Below are 16,113 nucleotides of genomic sequence, written 5' to 3'. Positions count from 1 at the left end.
GCGGCGCCGGCCAGGGGCCTCCCGCGGTGGGGTGGGGAGCGCTGCCTTCCTGCCTCCCGCTGCGACACGCGGGGAAGGCGCTGCTCTCCCTCCCTCCCCTTTCTTTCTCCTTCTCTCTCTATCTCTCTTTCTTCCTCCTTCCCTCCCTCCCTCTGTCCCCCCTGGTTTCCTGGGAATTGAGGTGAATGGAGCGGAGGGGTGGGAGGATTGGCGCTGAGGGTGGCCCTTGTAAGCCTGACCTTTCAGTCCTTAAAACCTGTGCATGACCCAAAATCCTGATTTTCAGTTTAGTTTGTGGTTTTGTTTTGCAGGGAAAGGTGTTACTATTCCTGTATACTTCTGAGAGTTACTTTGAGTAACTGGGAGTGAGTGCTTGGAAGCTGCGTAAATCCCACAGTGAATGCTTCCAGTGAGGCTTTTGTGGGCGTAATGGTACAGCATCAGCGTCTTCATGTTCCTAGAAAGGGGTGGATATGACAAGAGCGTGCAGCTTAGATGCTCTCATTAGAAGTGCTAGAATAAATCTGTGCTGTTTTTAATAATAGGAGGTCCTGTATTATATTTAAAGTCTTTGTGAGTATTTAGACACCTTAAGTTGACTCGCTGTGGTTCTTCTCAGTAATACTCTTTAAGCAGGCTCTTTACCAAGCTTTAGAGTTTTCATTGTTAGTCTTATAATAATTCTTGATCTGTAGTGTCTGGGACTTCAAGGGTACCAAGACTGTCAGAAATACACAAAGATGCGGAAACCCTCAGAATCTGCAAGCAAAGAGTAGGGTTTGATACATTGATTTTTTTTCCCTGGGTGAATTATTCAGAGTTGGTTGGTACTTTCAAATGTGAATGTTGACAGCATTGAAGTTTTGCCCGGTTGTGACAACAGTATAGTGAGCTGACATATTTTGTTGTCAAAATGTTAGTGCTGCAAGATGTAAAGTCACAGTGGAGGCGGTGACCCATACAGTTGCTAACGTAGCAGCCCCATTGCAGCCTAGCAGAATATTCTTTTTGATGCTGATGAAGGATGGGCCGTTAGTAACTGCAGGTGTTCAGGCAAGGATAAGTGGTAATACATCAGTTGTTGCATTAATATAAACCACAATGTATTGTCTCCATTTCTCTTGCTCCAATTAGTATATTAGAATGATGCGTTAAACAAACTGAACAAGTGGGATTATAAGTCTGCTTCTGAAGGCTTCTGCTGTTGATAATTTTATTCAGCTTATGCATTTCTGGGTGCTTTCCTCTTTTGAGGTGGGAGCTTCTTTGACCTTTATGGTCAATGCTTTCTTAAATATATTTTTTTCTTTTATTGCCTTTCGCTTAATATAAGCCAAAATTTTTGTGAACAGGTCAAGGAACATTGAAAGAAAGCCTCTTCCTTCAGGATATTTGATATCTATGTTGGGTACGCCTAGACTTACTGCAGTTATGCTTCTAACTGCTTTTGAAAATCTTACAGCCTAAGATTTGTTATTTAGGAAGAGATGGATCCCTATTTTTTCTCAATGCCTCCCTCGCAGTGTTTTATGTACTGCCATGGTGATGTTTTCCCTCTGCTCTTACACTTCTGCGTTTTTGTATTACCGATAGAAAATTAAGTCTATTCAGTGTTTTCTGCTTGTCCCAAGTACTGAGGAAGGAGGAGGAGAAAGTTACTTTTTTTTAGTTCCCCCCTGAACTGTGTCTTACCTCCTGTCTAGGTAACAGATACTGAGATATATTTGAAGCACTATCAAATAAATCATAATTACTGGAAGAAAAGGCAGTGTTTTCTGCCTTTCTTTATATCCTCAAAGCAGAATTTGCTACGATAGATTTCTAATAAGATACAGTTATCTAAGCATCTTTCCTAGGTCTGACTCATGTGAAGTATCTAAGATTTTTTTTTTTGAAAGAGCTTTCCAAAATGGAGGAGAGACAGAACTGGCCCACATTTGTCACTTTCTGCTGTTTCTCAAAGTAACAGTACAAACAGCCAACTGGGTTAGAGTGGTGTATGTTTTTTTGAAGTTACAATGGTATATTTTGCAGAAGGTTGATAGCACACACTGGAAAATTAAGGATCCTGGAGACTTGGGTATTTCTAGCCATGGTGAAAATTGATGTCACATATAGGTGTAAACAGACAAGAATTGTGTTCTAAATGTTGCAGAATACTGGAGTACTTTTGCAAATGTGTCATCTTGTTTTTAGCATATATTATTTAAAGAACAAAAGAGAATATAAAAATAATGATTGGTTGGTTAAAAAACACCCAGTTGTGCAAAAAAAATCTAAAGTTTAAGTGACCCGTGTAATCTGCTTGACGAAGAAACCATTTTTGTGTTACATCAGTTGCACTAGCAGAGAGCAAGACATAATGCTGTGAATTGGAGCAAAGCCATTCTTGGTAGCTGGCTGCAGAGGAGCAGCTTGTACTGTGTTAATAGAATGGATTCTGCATACTCTGGAATGTCATTATTTGAGAAAATAAAGACTTTGCTTTAGTGGAAACAGTCACCTCTGATCAAAAATAGGAAGAGTTTTTTTAAGTTATTACAGTAAGTGGTCATATGTCATAATAGTAGAGAAGTATCAACTACCTTTGCTGTGTATGCTAGGAGGACATAGTCAATATGAGTCACAATGGCATTGGGTGTGAAGCAAAAATAGATTAGTTTATTTTTATTTATTGTTTTAGAAAAAATAAGTACTGAAGAAACAGATTAACCTGAATACAGTGTAGTAAGCTTAATTTTGGTCTCTTCAGTCCGTGTTAATGGGACATTTTCATATTGATCCTGAGAGTTTAGTCTCTTCCTGGTTGTTATTAAAGCTGTGTTGGGTCATGTAGTTTAGGAAATGGAAATATTTTTCTATGGAAACAGGTAAAATTTGCTCAAGTTGCTAGAAAATGCATTTGCCTCCTTTTAAACATTTTTTTCCAATATTTTCAAATGCGCCTTTACTTTATCCGTTATTTGTCTGTTTAGTCTTCTGTATAAAATTGATTTCCTCCTATTTCTTTCCCTCACCAGCGTTTTGAGCAGTGTACTTGATGGTTGATACTATCAAATTAATTTTCTTCTTTTCATTCCTCTAAATGCTAAATAGTCTCACTTCTGAGGTTTTTGTTCTGCCTCCACACTTCTTGTCTGATGCAATTGTGTATTTTTTTTCTACTACACTCTATCTTTCGTAGTAGTGTATCTGCCTTTTATCCAGCTTGTGGTTTTGTTTTATCAAAATACGATACAAGTGATAATTCTTGCCAGTTTCAGTGAAAGCCATCAACAGTGATAAAAATGGGAGTGTTTTTGTTGGCCTCGCTGCCTGATAATGTAATGGAGCGTGTAGGTGAATGTCAGTGCCTGCTGCCGGTGATGCCTGTTAGTATGTTGGAGATGATTTGACTGACAGAGCAGTGCGATGTTTAAGTTTGCACCTAGCTTCAGTGGCACTTACCTGAAAGTAAGTGTTGCTTTTTGCATGTGGTGTTCAGTTAATTCGAGTAACAGCTGCAGGCAGCAGGGTGTGGATGATACTGTGTTTGTCAAAATGAAAAAAAAAAAACCCTCTTGAAAACTGTATCTGAATCCAGCTCCCAATAGTTGCTGTTGGTCTAAAAGCTGAATGAGAATTGCCATCAGGTACTAAAGTCTACGTGCATATGAGAGATGGGTGGGCTGTGGACTAAAAAGGGTAAGAGCAGGCACTGCTGGAGGCTCAGATGCTCTCCAGTGGGTATGGATGGAAGGAATGGTCCACTGCGGGGCAAGGTCTGGGTGTGAGGGACTGACAGCAAAGCGCTTTGAGAAAGGGTGCGTAGGACTGTTCTGGTGTAATGGTTTTGTTTTGGCTCAACTAATTCTGTCGCTCCTGGTATGTGCGAAAGAGGAGTTTTCAGGTACTGTTCTAGGTACAAAGTAAAGAGGATTGTGGGGACAGTGTACGAGCAGATAGAGCTTCCTCCTGGTGCCATGGGAAGGAGAGGGCACAAGATCAGCCTAAGAACAGTTAATGCATATGTAGCCCTGGTATAATATTTTTTTTTAAGACTTTAGCAAAAGTACCTGAAGTAGGCAACGAAGAAAAGTTGAGACAGTTACAAGTGCAAGTGCCAGGAAGGTTCTTCTGATGGGTATGCCTGACCAACAAATACAACAACATGAGTAATGGTTTCAGAATAAATAACTGTTTTGTGGAGCGCACTGGTGGGGGTAGGGACATCTGACTCTCTTGTTCTTCCCTTTACCAAACTGAGGGTCAGCCAAATGGTATTGGTTTAGTCAGCACATAATCTGTGGCTACATCAGACTAGTATTGTGTCTTGGTTCTAGAACGTACTTGAGGTTGAGTCTCTTATAAAATGGAACAAAGTTTTAAGAAGATGCTCCAGTTTGTTTGTACCTATGTTAGGATTAATATTTCTGAACATAAAGGCTTGTTGTAGTTGAGGAAAGAGCTATTTTGTCAGGATTTGCTATGTTACAAAAGGAAAAAGCATTTTTAGTCTAACATTTAATTAACCTCTCATCACATGCAACCGAGCCTTATTTTTGTCTGCTGCTCATGTCTACGTAATGTTATTGAAAGACACTTAAGTATAAGTTAAGTGAATATATTTAGTATTTTTCTGAGTGTTATTAAGAAGGCAGTTACAGTAGTTTCCAAAAGCTCTTGCTAACTTGGAAGAAAAACTGAGTAAAAGATGATGAAAGGGAAAGAAAACTTTGGAATTCATTAATAATTTGTCACAGGAAGGTTTTTGATATTGTGAATTCATAGTCTTTCTTAATTGAGTGTAGTGTATTACTCTGTACCAACTCAGATCACGAAGGACAGGCAGTGGAAAAATTTAGATTTTAGATGTCTAGGTTACTTAAAAGAAAAAATGTACTTATGAATATACATCAATTATTTGCTAACTTCAGTTTCCTTTTTTTTTTTCATATGTAGGTAATTGAACAGGTTTTCAGAGTTGTGAAAACTGACAGAAAAGTAAGTATGCAAGTGTTCGTTGTTTTTCACAGAAATATTCGATTAGCGCTACCTCTGTTTACAGTTAATAAGCCCTTTTGTCATGTTGATTTTTAACATCTGTAGTAATCAATGTTTTGTATAGCCTCATAAAGTCTATTTCCAGTTAAGTGTTTTCATTTTGTAAAAGCAGATAGTGTTATTTATTTCTCCTGGGTATGACTTGCTGTTTCTTTTTCTTATTATTTTTAGTAGCAAGAACTAGCATTCTGAAGGGAAACTTTTATGCTAGCAGTTTCTTTTCTATTTTCAATGATGCATTGTGTATAATTTGTCACCTTAATAATAATCAGAAAGTTTCAGCTCCTGAAGATTGTGTTGTCTAACATAGCATGATCAGGATCTCTTATGGTGATGGTTTATTTCCACCTGTATCTAGTTACTAACTTTGATTTTTGAAAGTGACCTTTTTCTGGAAAGGATTTTTTGTGTTCTGCTGGCTCCCAATTTAAAACAGGAAAAACCTGCACCTGAAGAACGCACTTCATTCATGTATTCAAACTGCAGAGCTTTGTAGGAACTGAATGATGTGTTGTGTTTTAACCTCTTGCCAGGTGGTTGAGGTAATGCAATCTATTCTGTTCTATTCTATTCTAAAAATGTAGAAATTCTTCAATCTAATAAATAGGAGTTGAACTATTTAAAAAAAAAAAATCTTCTATTCCTAGTAGAGCAATATCAAAATTACTGTAAGGTGTGTGTATGAATTTATATGTACAACTGGTGTTTGCAATATGCATATAAGAGGTCTGACACAAACCAATGAGACTAACCCTATAGGTCAGGAAGTAAGAGTGGGAGGGGAGAAACAAAGAGATCGTTATAGAATGTGTTCTAACCTATCACAATGAGAGAAGGCTCAACTCGATCGCTTCACTGAGTACAAGTAGGCGCGTGTTCAAATAGAGATGTTTTCTTATCCTCTGTCAGAAAATAGTGTGCAAGAGTGAACAGGGAGTTAACATCAAGACAGTGTTCCAGCTCACGATGCTTCGTCTGTGAAGCAGTTTTTAGATAACAACTTCACTATGCTTGAGCACCTACCCTGTTTGCCAGATCTGGCTCTCTGTCATTCCTGCCTCTTCCCAAAGATCAAGTTGGTGCTGAAAGGAACCCATTTTTTGTCGATAGAAGATGTGAAACCAATTATTACATAGATAATACGTAAAAATTACGTAGATCCTCAACAGCCTTTCAGAAAGTGATCTGCAGAACTGGTTTGCATATTGGCGGCATCATGTTCAGCTGTGTGTCAACTCAGAAGGGAACTGTTTTGAAGGTGATTGTAGTTGATTTTCTCAGTTTGTTAAATAGAGTTACAGGCACAGTCTCTTTTATTTTTGTGTGTCGGACCTCGTATTTCAGTTGAGCTGTTTATAGTATCTGCAATCCTGTAATAATACTGATTATACTTCACTGATTTCCAGTTGTTCAGTTGTTATTGTGTATACCTCAAGTTAATTTTGCTTAAGGTTCATTACAAAATTTCTATAACTAGATAGACTGACTTTTAAAAAGATTAATTAAAAAAAAAGTTATATGTACAGGGCTTGTTCATAATACATGATACTGGGAGAAGTTTGAGAGCCTTTATTTCTGTGCTCACTCTCCTTTCATCTGTTCATAATGAGTCTGGTTTTGGCTAATTGGATTTTTATTGTTTTTAGTGGCATATCGAAGAGATGAAATGTGGTCTGAAGAGCGATATGACTATGAAAGAGTTCCAAGAGAACGTCTCCCTCCAAGGATTCATCCTGATGTAAGTGTATAGTATATATCTTTAGTATTATGTGTTACATTATACATTTATACCATGACTTGTATAAGGACTGGATTTATGTATGTATTGTACCCTAAGTTCTGTTCTTCTCACATACATCTAAGCCAAAAATCTGGCAAATGCGTCTGCACAGAGATAATAGGATGCCTACAAAATTAAATTTTGTATTTTTTTTAATCCTATTGCAAATGATTTAGAATATTTGTATTTTGATTAATTGATTTTTTTTGGTGTAATTCTTTGCTTTATTAAACACGGGACTTTTAATAATGTCTGGTCAACTAAAGGCCATGATGTGTTGTATTTATCCCCAGACTTTTTTTTTTTTTTGTGTGCTTTAATACATCTTTGAAGTGATTTAAGGTGGTAAAATGACTGCTTTCAGTATTGTTCCTGTCACCAATGCAGTTGTTTAATGTGTTGTTTAAAGTATAGCAGGAAATGTTTATAACAAACATTGAAAATGCATCTTTGCTGTAAAAAATTGTGTTTTGGCACCTTGTAGGGGAAATGCTTCTCAAGAGGAGTGTTGATGCAAGTTTGCTTACTGTGTGTTATGCTTATAAAAACAAACACGGATGCCATGCTTGCTCTACTGCAGAATAACTTTAGAATGCTTTTAGAAAATCTCTGTGCCAAAGAGTTGGGTAATTGGGTTTTTTTTTCTGTGTCCAAGAAGAAAGAAAACAGGTTGTATCTTTGGCTCTTGAGCTATTACACCTTAAAAAGGACTTTTAGAATACTTATTTTTATATTTCTGTTTACATGTTTGCAATGTACGTTTGGCAAAATAAAATTTCAGGTACCTGTGCCAGTTATCTGGCTTTTCTTCTAATTCTTATAAGTGTTGGAATAATAGCATAGATGATTTATCTTGCTTTTGCGGTTCCCTTTACTATACTTTAAGTGTTTGGGTTTTGACATGTACCAATGTTGCTAGTATTGTAACTACTCTCTTGAGTAGTGTATTAGTGTTTGGCTGCTCTGTGACATTAACGCTCTTTAAAAGCGACAACAAAATTTCTGCCTTTTTAGCAAACTGTAAAACAGATAAATTTCCACATAGTATTCAGTCAACTACTTCTCAGAAATATTTATAAGCAACAGGGCACAAGGAAAGGCAGAATGTATTTTCAAAGATTTTTATTTTTTTAATCAATGTTTGACTGGACTAACAAATTGCTAATTTAATTTAATCATTGTAACAGTGACATTCCTGAATTCTTTTAGTCTTTCAAGCTGTCCAGGGAACAATGCATGGCATATGCATTATGAAAATTTGCTTTATAATTTAAAAGAAGTAATGTACTTATTTTGATGTAAGAATTAACTAGATAGTTCAGTGCTAGCTTTGTTACCCATTTTTGAAACAGGATGAAGGGACTGGTAGAATACACTATTTATCGCGATCAATGCTATCCATCTGCACCAAAACAACATCCCCAGTAGCTGGACAAACCAAGATATGATGCTTCTCTGTCTTACTGAAAGATGAGTGTGAATCTCCTTCTCATACAGCTCTGTTGATTCAAGATGGTTGGCAGGCAGTTTCTGTCCTTGTGCTGTTGTATCTGTGTCCACATATAAAGATCAGACTTAATTTGGACTAAATAAGTGAAATTGAATTAATTAAGCTTATCTATGAACATGCTTAGCATTTGCTGATAGGTTAGTTTGCTGGAACTGAGACATGCCAATGGTAGACAGTGAAGTATCTCTTGTTTAAAAGAGCAAAAGACTTGCCCTACTCTAAACTGGGTGCCAATTATGTATCTAGATTGTAGTAGAAATACATGCTTTCAGATCCTAGTAGGATTTGAACTGTTAATGCATTAGATTATGACTTCTACTGCTGTTAAAAAAAAGTAGCTTGAGTAGCTTCCCTCTGGCTCCAAACTGCACACTCTAATTCAAGTCTCTGTATTTAGAGCTTGTGGTTTTAAGATCCTTAGAGAAAATATCTTGCTAAAGGAAGAAGACTTAAAGTAGAGTCTTGCATTCCTTTTTTCCTTTGCTTTATATTCACAATTGGCTTATATAATAATTCGTTCTAGAAAATTGAATTTGTATCATTTGCAAGTGTGTGGTCTATGCTTAATAAACAAAGGATTTCTTTAATTGGTAAATAGTATATGACATTTTATTTGAAGGAAATATACATTAATTTTGCATTCTAGCAAAAAGCTATCTAAAGCTTGCGTTAGAATAAAGTGTGTTAAAACTCTGTCACTTGAATCCTTAGATCACCTACTGCATTTTATTGAGAAGATGCGTATCTATTCAGATTATGAGGCAAGGACTGTCTTCACTGTGATCTCCATAGTGTGGATGACATTGACATTAAAAAATTAGATAGCATTTTCAAATGGGCTCTTTAATTTAGAGGCATTACAAATGTAACTTTCTTTATTGAATTCGTAAGTTAACGTAAAAGTGTCTGAGAAAAATCTGTAGCTAATACTTAAAAAAAAAGAAAGTAGCTGATGCTCAGAAGGCAGCTAATGTTAGTGCTTTAAGCTTGCAAAAGAAATGTAAACCGTCTTGAAAAATTTCCCTCTATAATTAAACCTGTAATGCCTAAGGATTGCATCTGAATCATGCCCAGTTAGATTTAATAAGTTATTCCACCATCAGACTGCCGTGATTCATTATGTTCATTGCTCCTCTGCGCTATTTCAGCTTTAAGGTTATTATAGTGCTGTGTTTAGGAATAACTTTTTTTTACTTTTGTGTATTCACTATAGATTTACAGCTGTTCAAACCAGTATGATTTTGTTTGTTTTGTGGTTTAGGATGATTACCATAGAGTAGTAAACGTTGTGCCCAAGAAACCACCACTGCTTGAAAGACCTGGAGATGGGAATTACAGTCGATATGATGATTACAATCATGCTGAGTACAGAGACTATGATGAGGGTCGCGGTTTTGCTCACGACCGCAGAAGCGGCCCTCCACACCGAGGTGTACGTAAGGTGATTCTTCTCATGTGTTTATGATGCTTATCTTCTCATTAATGCTTAAATATGGAGCAATTAAAATATAATTTCAGAGCACTGATGTTATTGCTGTTCTCACAAACTGGGACAGAATTAATAGAAAAAACATCCAGGTTTTGATACTTTGGTCCTTTCTTGCAGTTACTGTGCTTCTAAACCTCTTGTGATTACATAGTAATACCTGTTTGCTGCTGCTTATGGTTCCTAGCTACTCTATATTGACTTACAAAAGAGACCTTGTCCAGCACTGTGGAACACTCAGAATCTGCACTGGGAAAACAGAAGTGTTCACAAGTCATCTCTGTAGTGCACTGTGAAATTATCCAAATGAATTGCTAAATCTATTTAACAAGTCCTTGCACATGCAGCTTGTTGAATGTTGTCTGCCTATCCTTCTAATCTGCACAATTGTTCACTTATTTGAATTCTGCTGTGATGTTGAATGCATTTTTTTTTTCCCCTGGTTGCTAGACTTAAGTACAAAGCTGATGGTTCCTTTGCAAGGTCAATATTGTTCCCTCCTTCAACCTAGCTGTTTGAAATTCTGTAATTTCAAACTATTAATGATAATTTACATTGCAACGATGAAAACCTTCTTTTCAGAAGTCAGAGCCTGTGTATATAATTTGGAATTTTTTGTAGTTTGTGTTATGTACGGAATTTCATAATTCCGTTGCTCTTTTTAGTATTAATAGAGAAGAAATATAAGAGGAATGGGGCAGAGTAAACTGAGAGGAACTTTGCTGTAAACAATTAATACTTTCTTTTAGCTCAATAAATGCTTTGGTTTTGCAGTAAATAAGTGCCAGGTAACAATGAACTGTACCTGACATTTGATGTTGAGACACACGTCACACAAGTGTTTTGCACGTATGTTTTGCAGAATGAATCAGGATACAGATGGCCACGGGATGATCATCCTATAAGTCGGCAGCCTGAATACAGGTACTTTATAAGGCTACAGCAGTGCCATGCGTGTCTTGGGACTATTTAGTGCATTTTTCTTTATTATCAAAACAGTTTGTACAGCAGAGCAGTGAAATTGCGGGGACGTGGGAAAGCACATCTGTTGAAGTAAAGGACAATAGTGGAAAAGTGTTTTCTAGTTGAATTGTTTGAAATGCAAATTAAGTGAATGGAATGACATGAAAATATATTAGTATTTGTTTAGTAAGTATAGGAGGTATAATGATAATGCCTTTAGGATGTTAGCCTGGCATTGTAAGTAATTTGATGTCTCTCTTTGATCAGTTTACACTTTTTACATGACTTTAGAGAATTCGGTCTAATGGATAATGGGATTATGAAGTTCACCTTTGGCTTGTCCTGAGCTCCTTGTTGTCTCTGCTAGACTGATGAGTAGATATTTCCATTATACATTATATTGATATCTGTGAGCATTTCTTAGTCTGTACCTCAGGCTCCCATCTGTGAAATATAAGGAATAGTATTAAACAATAGGACTGTAACATACATTTGCCTACAGTGATGTTTGATGTGGCATTATTTAATATGATAAATAAAGTGCACAGGATAGTGTTACGCTGAAAATTTATGGACAAGGATGAAATTCACCTCAAATACTCAGCCAAGAATTAATTGTTAGTGTAACTGAAATATTAATAATCTAATCTAAAAATGTCATCTCCTGGCTGTACTTTTATAGGTCACATCCTGTGTTTCTACTTCTGAAGGTTTCTGATGTATTGTAACCAGGCCTGTACTTCTTTATACTGCATCACGATGTCAAAAATATATTATTCAACATAGAGTAACTCCTTGTTACTGCTATCCATATAAAATAGGTTTGTACCATATAAGGATCAACAAAAGTAAATCAAGTTACCTATAGATGCTTGATCAATTTGAAAAATTGCTATTCAACCTGTACCGAGTTAAAAAGAATACTTCAGGCAGGTCAGTAAAAGCTCAGACAGAGCAGGCCTGACAACCTTGCTCAAAGCCTGTCTTAAGGCCTTGCAAACTCAATATGATGCTGTTAGTAGCAATGGCAATACAGTGCTACAGAGCTACACAGTTGCAGAAGTCACCTATTCCTTTGAATGTGATGATTCAGGTATAGCATAACTAGGTTATTACATAGCTTCACCACAAAAAAACCCGTTTTTTACATACATAAGGGTCTGCATGCACTAGATTTCTCTCACAATTGTGTTCTTGGAGCTAAAAGCAGCAGTAAAGGATTTTAAAAAGTTATAAGTGTTTTATAGAACTTGTGTAAAAACTCTTGCATCTTTTCCTCCCGCTTTAGAAGAATCAGAGTTATTTAAAGCTGAAAAAAAGAAGACTGAGAAAACTGAGTTTGTCAGGCAGTTTATTTTACACAGAACAAGAGTGGCACCCAGTGGTCAAAAGATTCTTAAATGCATCCTGATTTCTTCTGTTTAAAGTGTGAGGATAAAATGTCAGCTTGTTTTATTGAAGGCTTTAACAACGTGTTGTATGGTAGGTGATAGTCCCATTTGGGGTTTTATTATGTATTTCAAAATATGTAACTGCAATAACAGTATGGAAGAACTTCATAAACATACTTGGTGCAGTTGAGGATATAGAATCATAGAATCATTTAGGCTGGAAAAGACCTTTAAGATCATCAAGTCCAACCACTAACCTAGCACTGTCAATTCCACCACTAAAGCATGTCCCTAATACCACATCTACATGGTTTTTGAGCACTTTCAGGAACTCAGCCAGTTCCCTAGGCAGCATATTCCAATGTTTGACAACCCTTTCCTTGGAGAATGTTTTCCTAATATCTAATCTAAACCTCTCCTAGTGCACCTCGAGGCCATTTTCTCTTGTCCTATCACTTGTTACTTGGGAGAAGAGACTGACATCCACCTCACTACAACCTCATTTAAGATAGTTTTAGAGAGCAATAAGGTCTCCCCTCAGCCTCCTTTTCTCCATACTAAACAACCTCTCTTCCCTCAGCCGCTCCTCATAAGACTTGTGCTCCACACCCTCCGCCAGCTTCATTGCCCTTCTGTAGATGTGCTCTAGTTGCCTCAGTGTCTCTTTTTGTAGTGAGGGGCCCCAAACTGAACACAGTCTTTTAAAGTGAGGCCTCACCAGCACCGAGTACAAGGGGATGATCAATTCCTTACTCCTTCGGGCCACACTATTTCTGATGCAAGCCAGGACGCTGTTTCTGTGCGCACTGCTGGCTCATGTTCAGCCAGCTGTTGACCAACAGCCCCGGCTCCCTTCCCACCAAGCAGCTTTCCAGCCATTCATCCCGAAGCCTGCGCGGACATGTTGTGGTCCGGGTGCAGGACCCAACACTCAGCCTTGCTGAACCCCCATACAGTTGGCCCATCGATCCAGCCTGTCCATATTCCTCCGCAAAGCCTTCCTTCCCTCAAGCAGATCAACACTCCCATGCAGTGTGGTGTTATCTGCAACCTTACTGAGAGAGCACTTGATCCCCTCGTCCATATAATTGATAAAGATTTTAAACAAGACTGGTCTGAACACTGAGGAACACTGTGTGTGACCGCCCTCCAACTGGAATGTGTTCACAATTGAATGAAGCCTTACTGATTTATTATATAGATACTCATTAGCATATCAGAAATCTCATTATACAGAAGAACACAGCAATAATAAATAACCTTGGATGTAAAATCCTGTGTTGAGACTGCTAAACACTTGTAGCGTTACATGCTTTGTAATAAACTTAATTATGATCTTTTGCGTATTGCATGCTATTCAGCTGTGTAGTGGATCTTGGCAGAGGAAATCGGAATACAGCACTTGGTAGATGATGTCTCCTGTGGTGGAAAAGCTAATTACTTTCAAAGACATTCACGCTATAATAAATGAGATTAAGAAATGATTATATGAAAATGCTTTTTCTTTGGATATGATGAAAACTTATGTTGGGTAAGCTTTTCTGGAGTACATATCAATTTTTTTTTTTCTTTGAGGTAGTAGGAGATTTAAGATTCCTTTAACCAGAAGTACTTTTTAAAAATTGCATGGAACTTGGCTAAAACATAGTACAAAGTTAGATTTGTGAAGCTAAAGATGCTTAGGAGACTTTCAAAGTTAATGAATTTTTGTTGTCAGTACAGTGACTATAAATTCTAAAAGTAATAGCTCTTTTATTGATGTAAATAATCATTTTTCTTGAATAGTTTTAAAAACTCATTCAGCAGCTAAAAATGTAAGTTGTTGTTGTCAATGTTATGTTTACCATTTCCTCTTAAGAATTAATCATTCACATTTTCCTGCTTTTTTTTGGCAACATAACCATCAAAAAGTAATTTGTTCTCTCACTCTTTCCATCTTTGTTCGTCTGTCTTTCTTTGGACCTGAAAATGTGTTACTCGATATTCTCCTGAAGTAAAAGAAGCTGCTTATCTGGAATATCAAAAATCCTTAAGTGATGCAGAATTTGGGGGGGTGAAAGTTTCCTGTATTGCAGAAACTATCTGTTAGGGTTTTTTGGAGCGGTTTTCGGTGGGGTTTTATTTTATGCTTCTTGCCTTTTCCTTAAAAATAGGAAGTACGTGCTTAGCAGTTGTGTAGCTGTGGCTTAAGCTGTGATGTACTTGTGATGTATCTGTGACCAGCAGCAGTTCTCAGTGAGTGATAACAGGATTGTTGAGGTTCTTCCCCTTGGTTTAGTTATTTTTTCTTGCCTTCTTTTTTCTTGTGGAGTTATACTCCAGTTTCCAAGCAGCTGTCATTTGCTAGCAGTCTACCATTAAGCCGTGTATCACCGATCCTTCTGCTCTTTCTGGACCACTCAGTTCTTGAGTGTTGTTAGCCCTGTTTAATGCTATGATCAGTGAATGGCTTTCAGCCTGACAATGACTTCTTTATAGTAATATAATATTTTATATGTTAAAAAAATTGTTTTTGAGATGATGTGCTGGGTGTAGGTTTGAAAATGAGTTTCCAGCCCTTTTTCTGTTGTTCCGACCTAAGGAATTCTTACTGGATTTCTGAACTTCAGCAACTGATGTGGATTATATAACCTTACAGGCACTGCTTGTTTTGAGTCTGGTTGGCATGCATAAAGGATTGTACCTCAAAGTGGAATCTTTTAGTTCGGACAACAGAGAATTTTCTGCACACATGATGACAGTTCAAATGTCTTGGTCACTGATGCTATGAAACTGGGAAATTACGAGAGGAGTAGAGATCAAATCACACATGATCGCTTTCTATATTTATATTTTACTGATGATGTTCATTTCTGAGGCTGTGTTACTACATGTCTTCAGTGGTATATCAAACTCATTTATTCAAAGCACTCACATTATTTTATGCATGTGAGATTTTTTGAAAAGTTGCAGGGAACTGTGTATTGTGTGGAAGAACCTCAATTTTACAGACTTCTGCATGGACCTCATAGCAATGGATTTTGCATGCAATTTCATTTTCGCAAAGTCAAATGAACTTTTCAGTGTGAAATGATTTAGATGTTAGCTGCTGTTCGCTTTAGTCATACCAAATTTTAATCCTTTTGAGTGCACAGAACATTACTTCATTCTCTTTTTTTTCAGCCAAACTGAGTTCATAAGATGTGAAATATGCAAAACCTGGCAACTTAAGATGGGTGAGACTCATCTTCAAAGAGAAATTTCAAAATGACTCACTTGTAAATCCCAGCTATACTGGCATTAAATTTGATCCTTAAAGTTATCCGAGGTCCAGATTTTGGTAAAATAAGGATTGCCATATTTGTAGACAACGTATTCTGCATCAATATTAATGTTGGTTCATATAATGTAGACTCCTGAGAAGTGCCTCACATAGGACATCTTTAATCTCTTCATGTGGTGTTTTTTTAATTGGTTGTTGAGGTTTTTTCCCTCCATGTACTATGTGAAATTAGGAAATCTTAGCCCCGTCTTTACTGCAAATGCATTTGTGTATATAAAACAGATTTGCTTGTCTGTGGAGTGCACAGGAAATATTTCGTAATAAATGGAAATAATAGAGTCATTTTCACGCTAGAGTGAAAGAAAACTGTCTACCAAAATGTTGAAACAATTTTAAACAACTGGTGATGTGTGAACAACTTAGAATTCATCAGTCGGTTCTATGTTTTGTTTTGGAAATCTTTTCAATGAATGGCACATTGCCTTTCCTCTGAAAATTTGGTGTGACTTTCTGAACATGATACTTAATACATCTTTAGGGTGGTAAAGCATAATATACCCCAGTTTTTGTAGATGCATAACCCTTCAGAGTGCGATTGTGTTTACTGAAGGCTATGGAGAAGACTGCTAGCGAAGTGGAGGATAGAACCCCAGCAATCCTGGCTTTCTGATCTTTGAA

At 37.0% G+C, this 16,113-nt stretch overlaps 1 protein-coding gene across 10 annotated transcripts in view; it reads left to right on the top strand.

Moving 5' to 3' along the window:
* Positions 1-16,113, top strand: part of PPHLN1 (periphilin 1) — a 75,091-nt gene that overhangs the window by 37 nt on the left and 58,941 nt on the right. For 4 of the 10 annotated variants that reach the window (XM_054054863.1, XM_054054851.1, XM_054054879.1 and 1 more), the window contains exons 1-5: positions 1-1,703; positions 4,942-4,983; positions 6,690-6,781; positions 9,595-9,765; positions 10,682-10,743. In XM_054054863.1, the coding sequence (XP_053910838.1) occupies position 4,983; positions 6,690-6,781; positions 9,595-9,765; positions 10,682-10,743 (326 nt within the window). In that variant the 5' untranslated portion in view covers positions 1-1,703; positions 4,942-4,982. Of the gene's footprint in view, positions 1,704-2,044; positions 3,454-3,679; positions 4,124-4,941; positions 4,984-6,689; positions 6,782-9,594; positions 9,775-10,681; positions 10,744-16,113 lie in introns of those variants that run through there. The other 6 variants (XM_054054857.1, XM_054054819.1, XM_054054871.1 and 3 more) reach the window with 4 other exon arrangements.

This window comes from Cuculus canorus, chromosome 1 (genome assembly GCF_017976375.1).
Source record: "Cuculus canorus isolate bCucCan1 chromosome 1, bCucCan1.pri, whole genome shotgun sequence".
Lineage (NCBI taxonomy): Eukaryota > Metazoa > Chordata > Aves > Cuculiformes > Cuculidae > Cuculus > Cuculus canorus.
The sequence above is the reverse complement of the archived record's forward strand: the minus strand, read 5'-3'. Positions and strand labels throughout refer to the sequence as shown.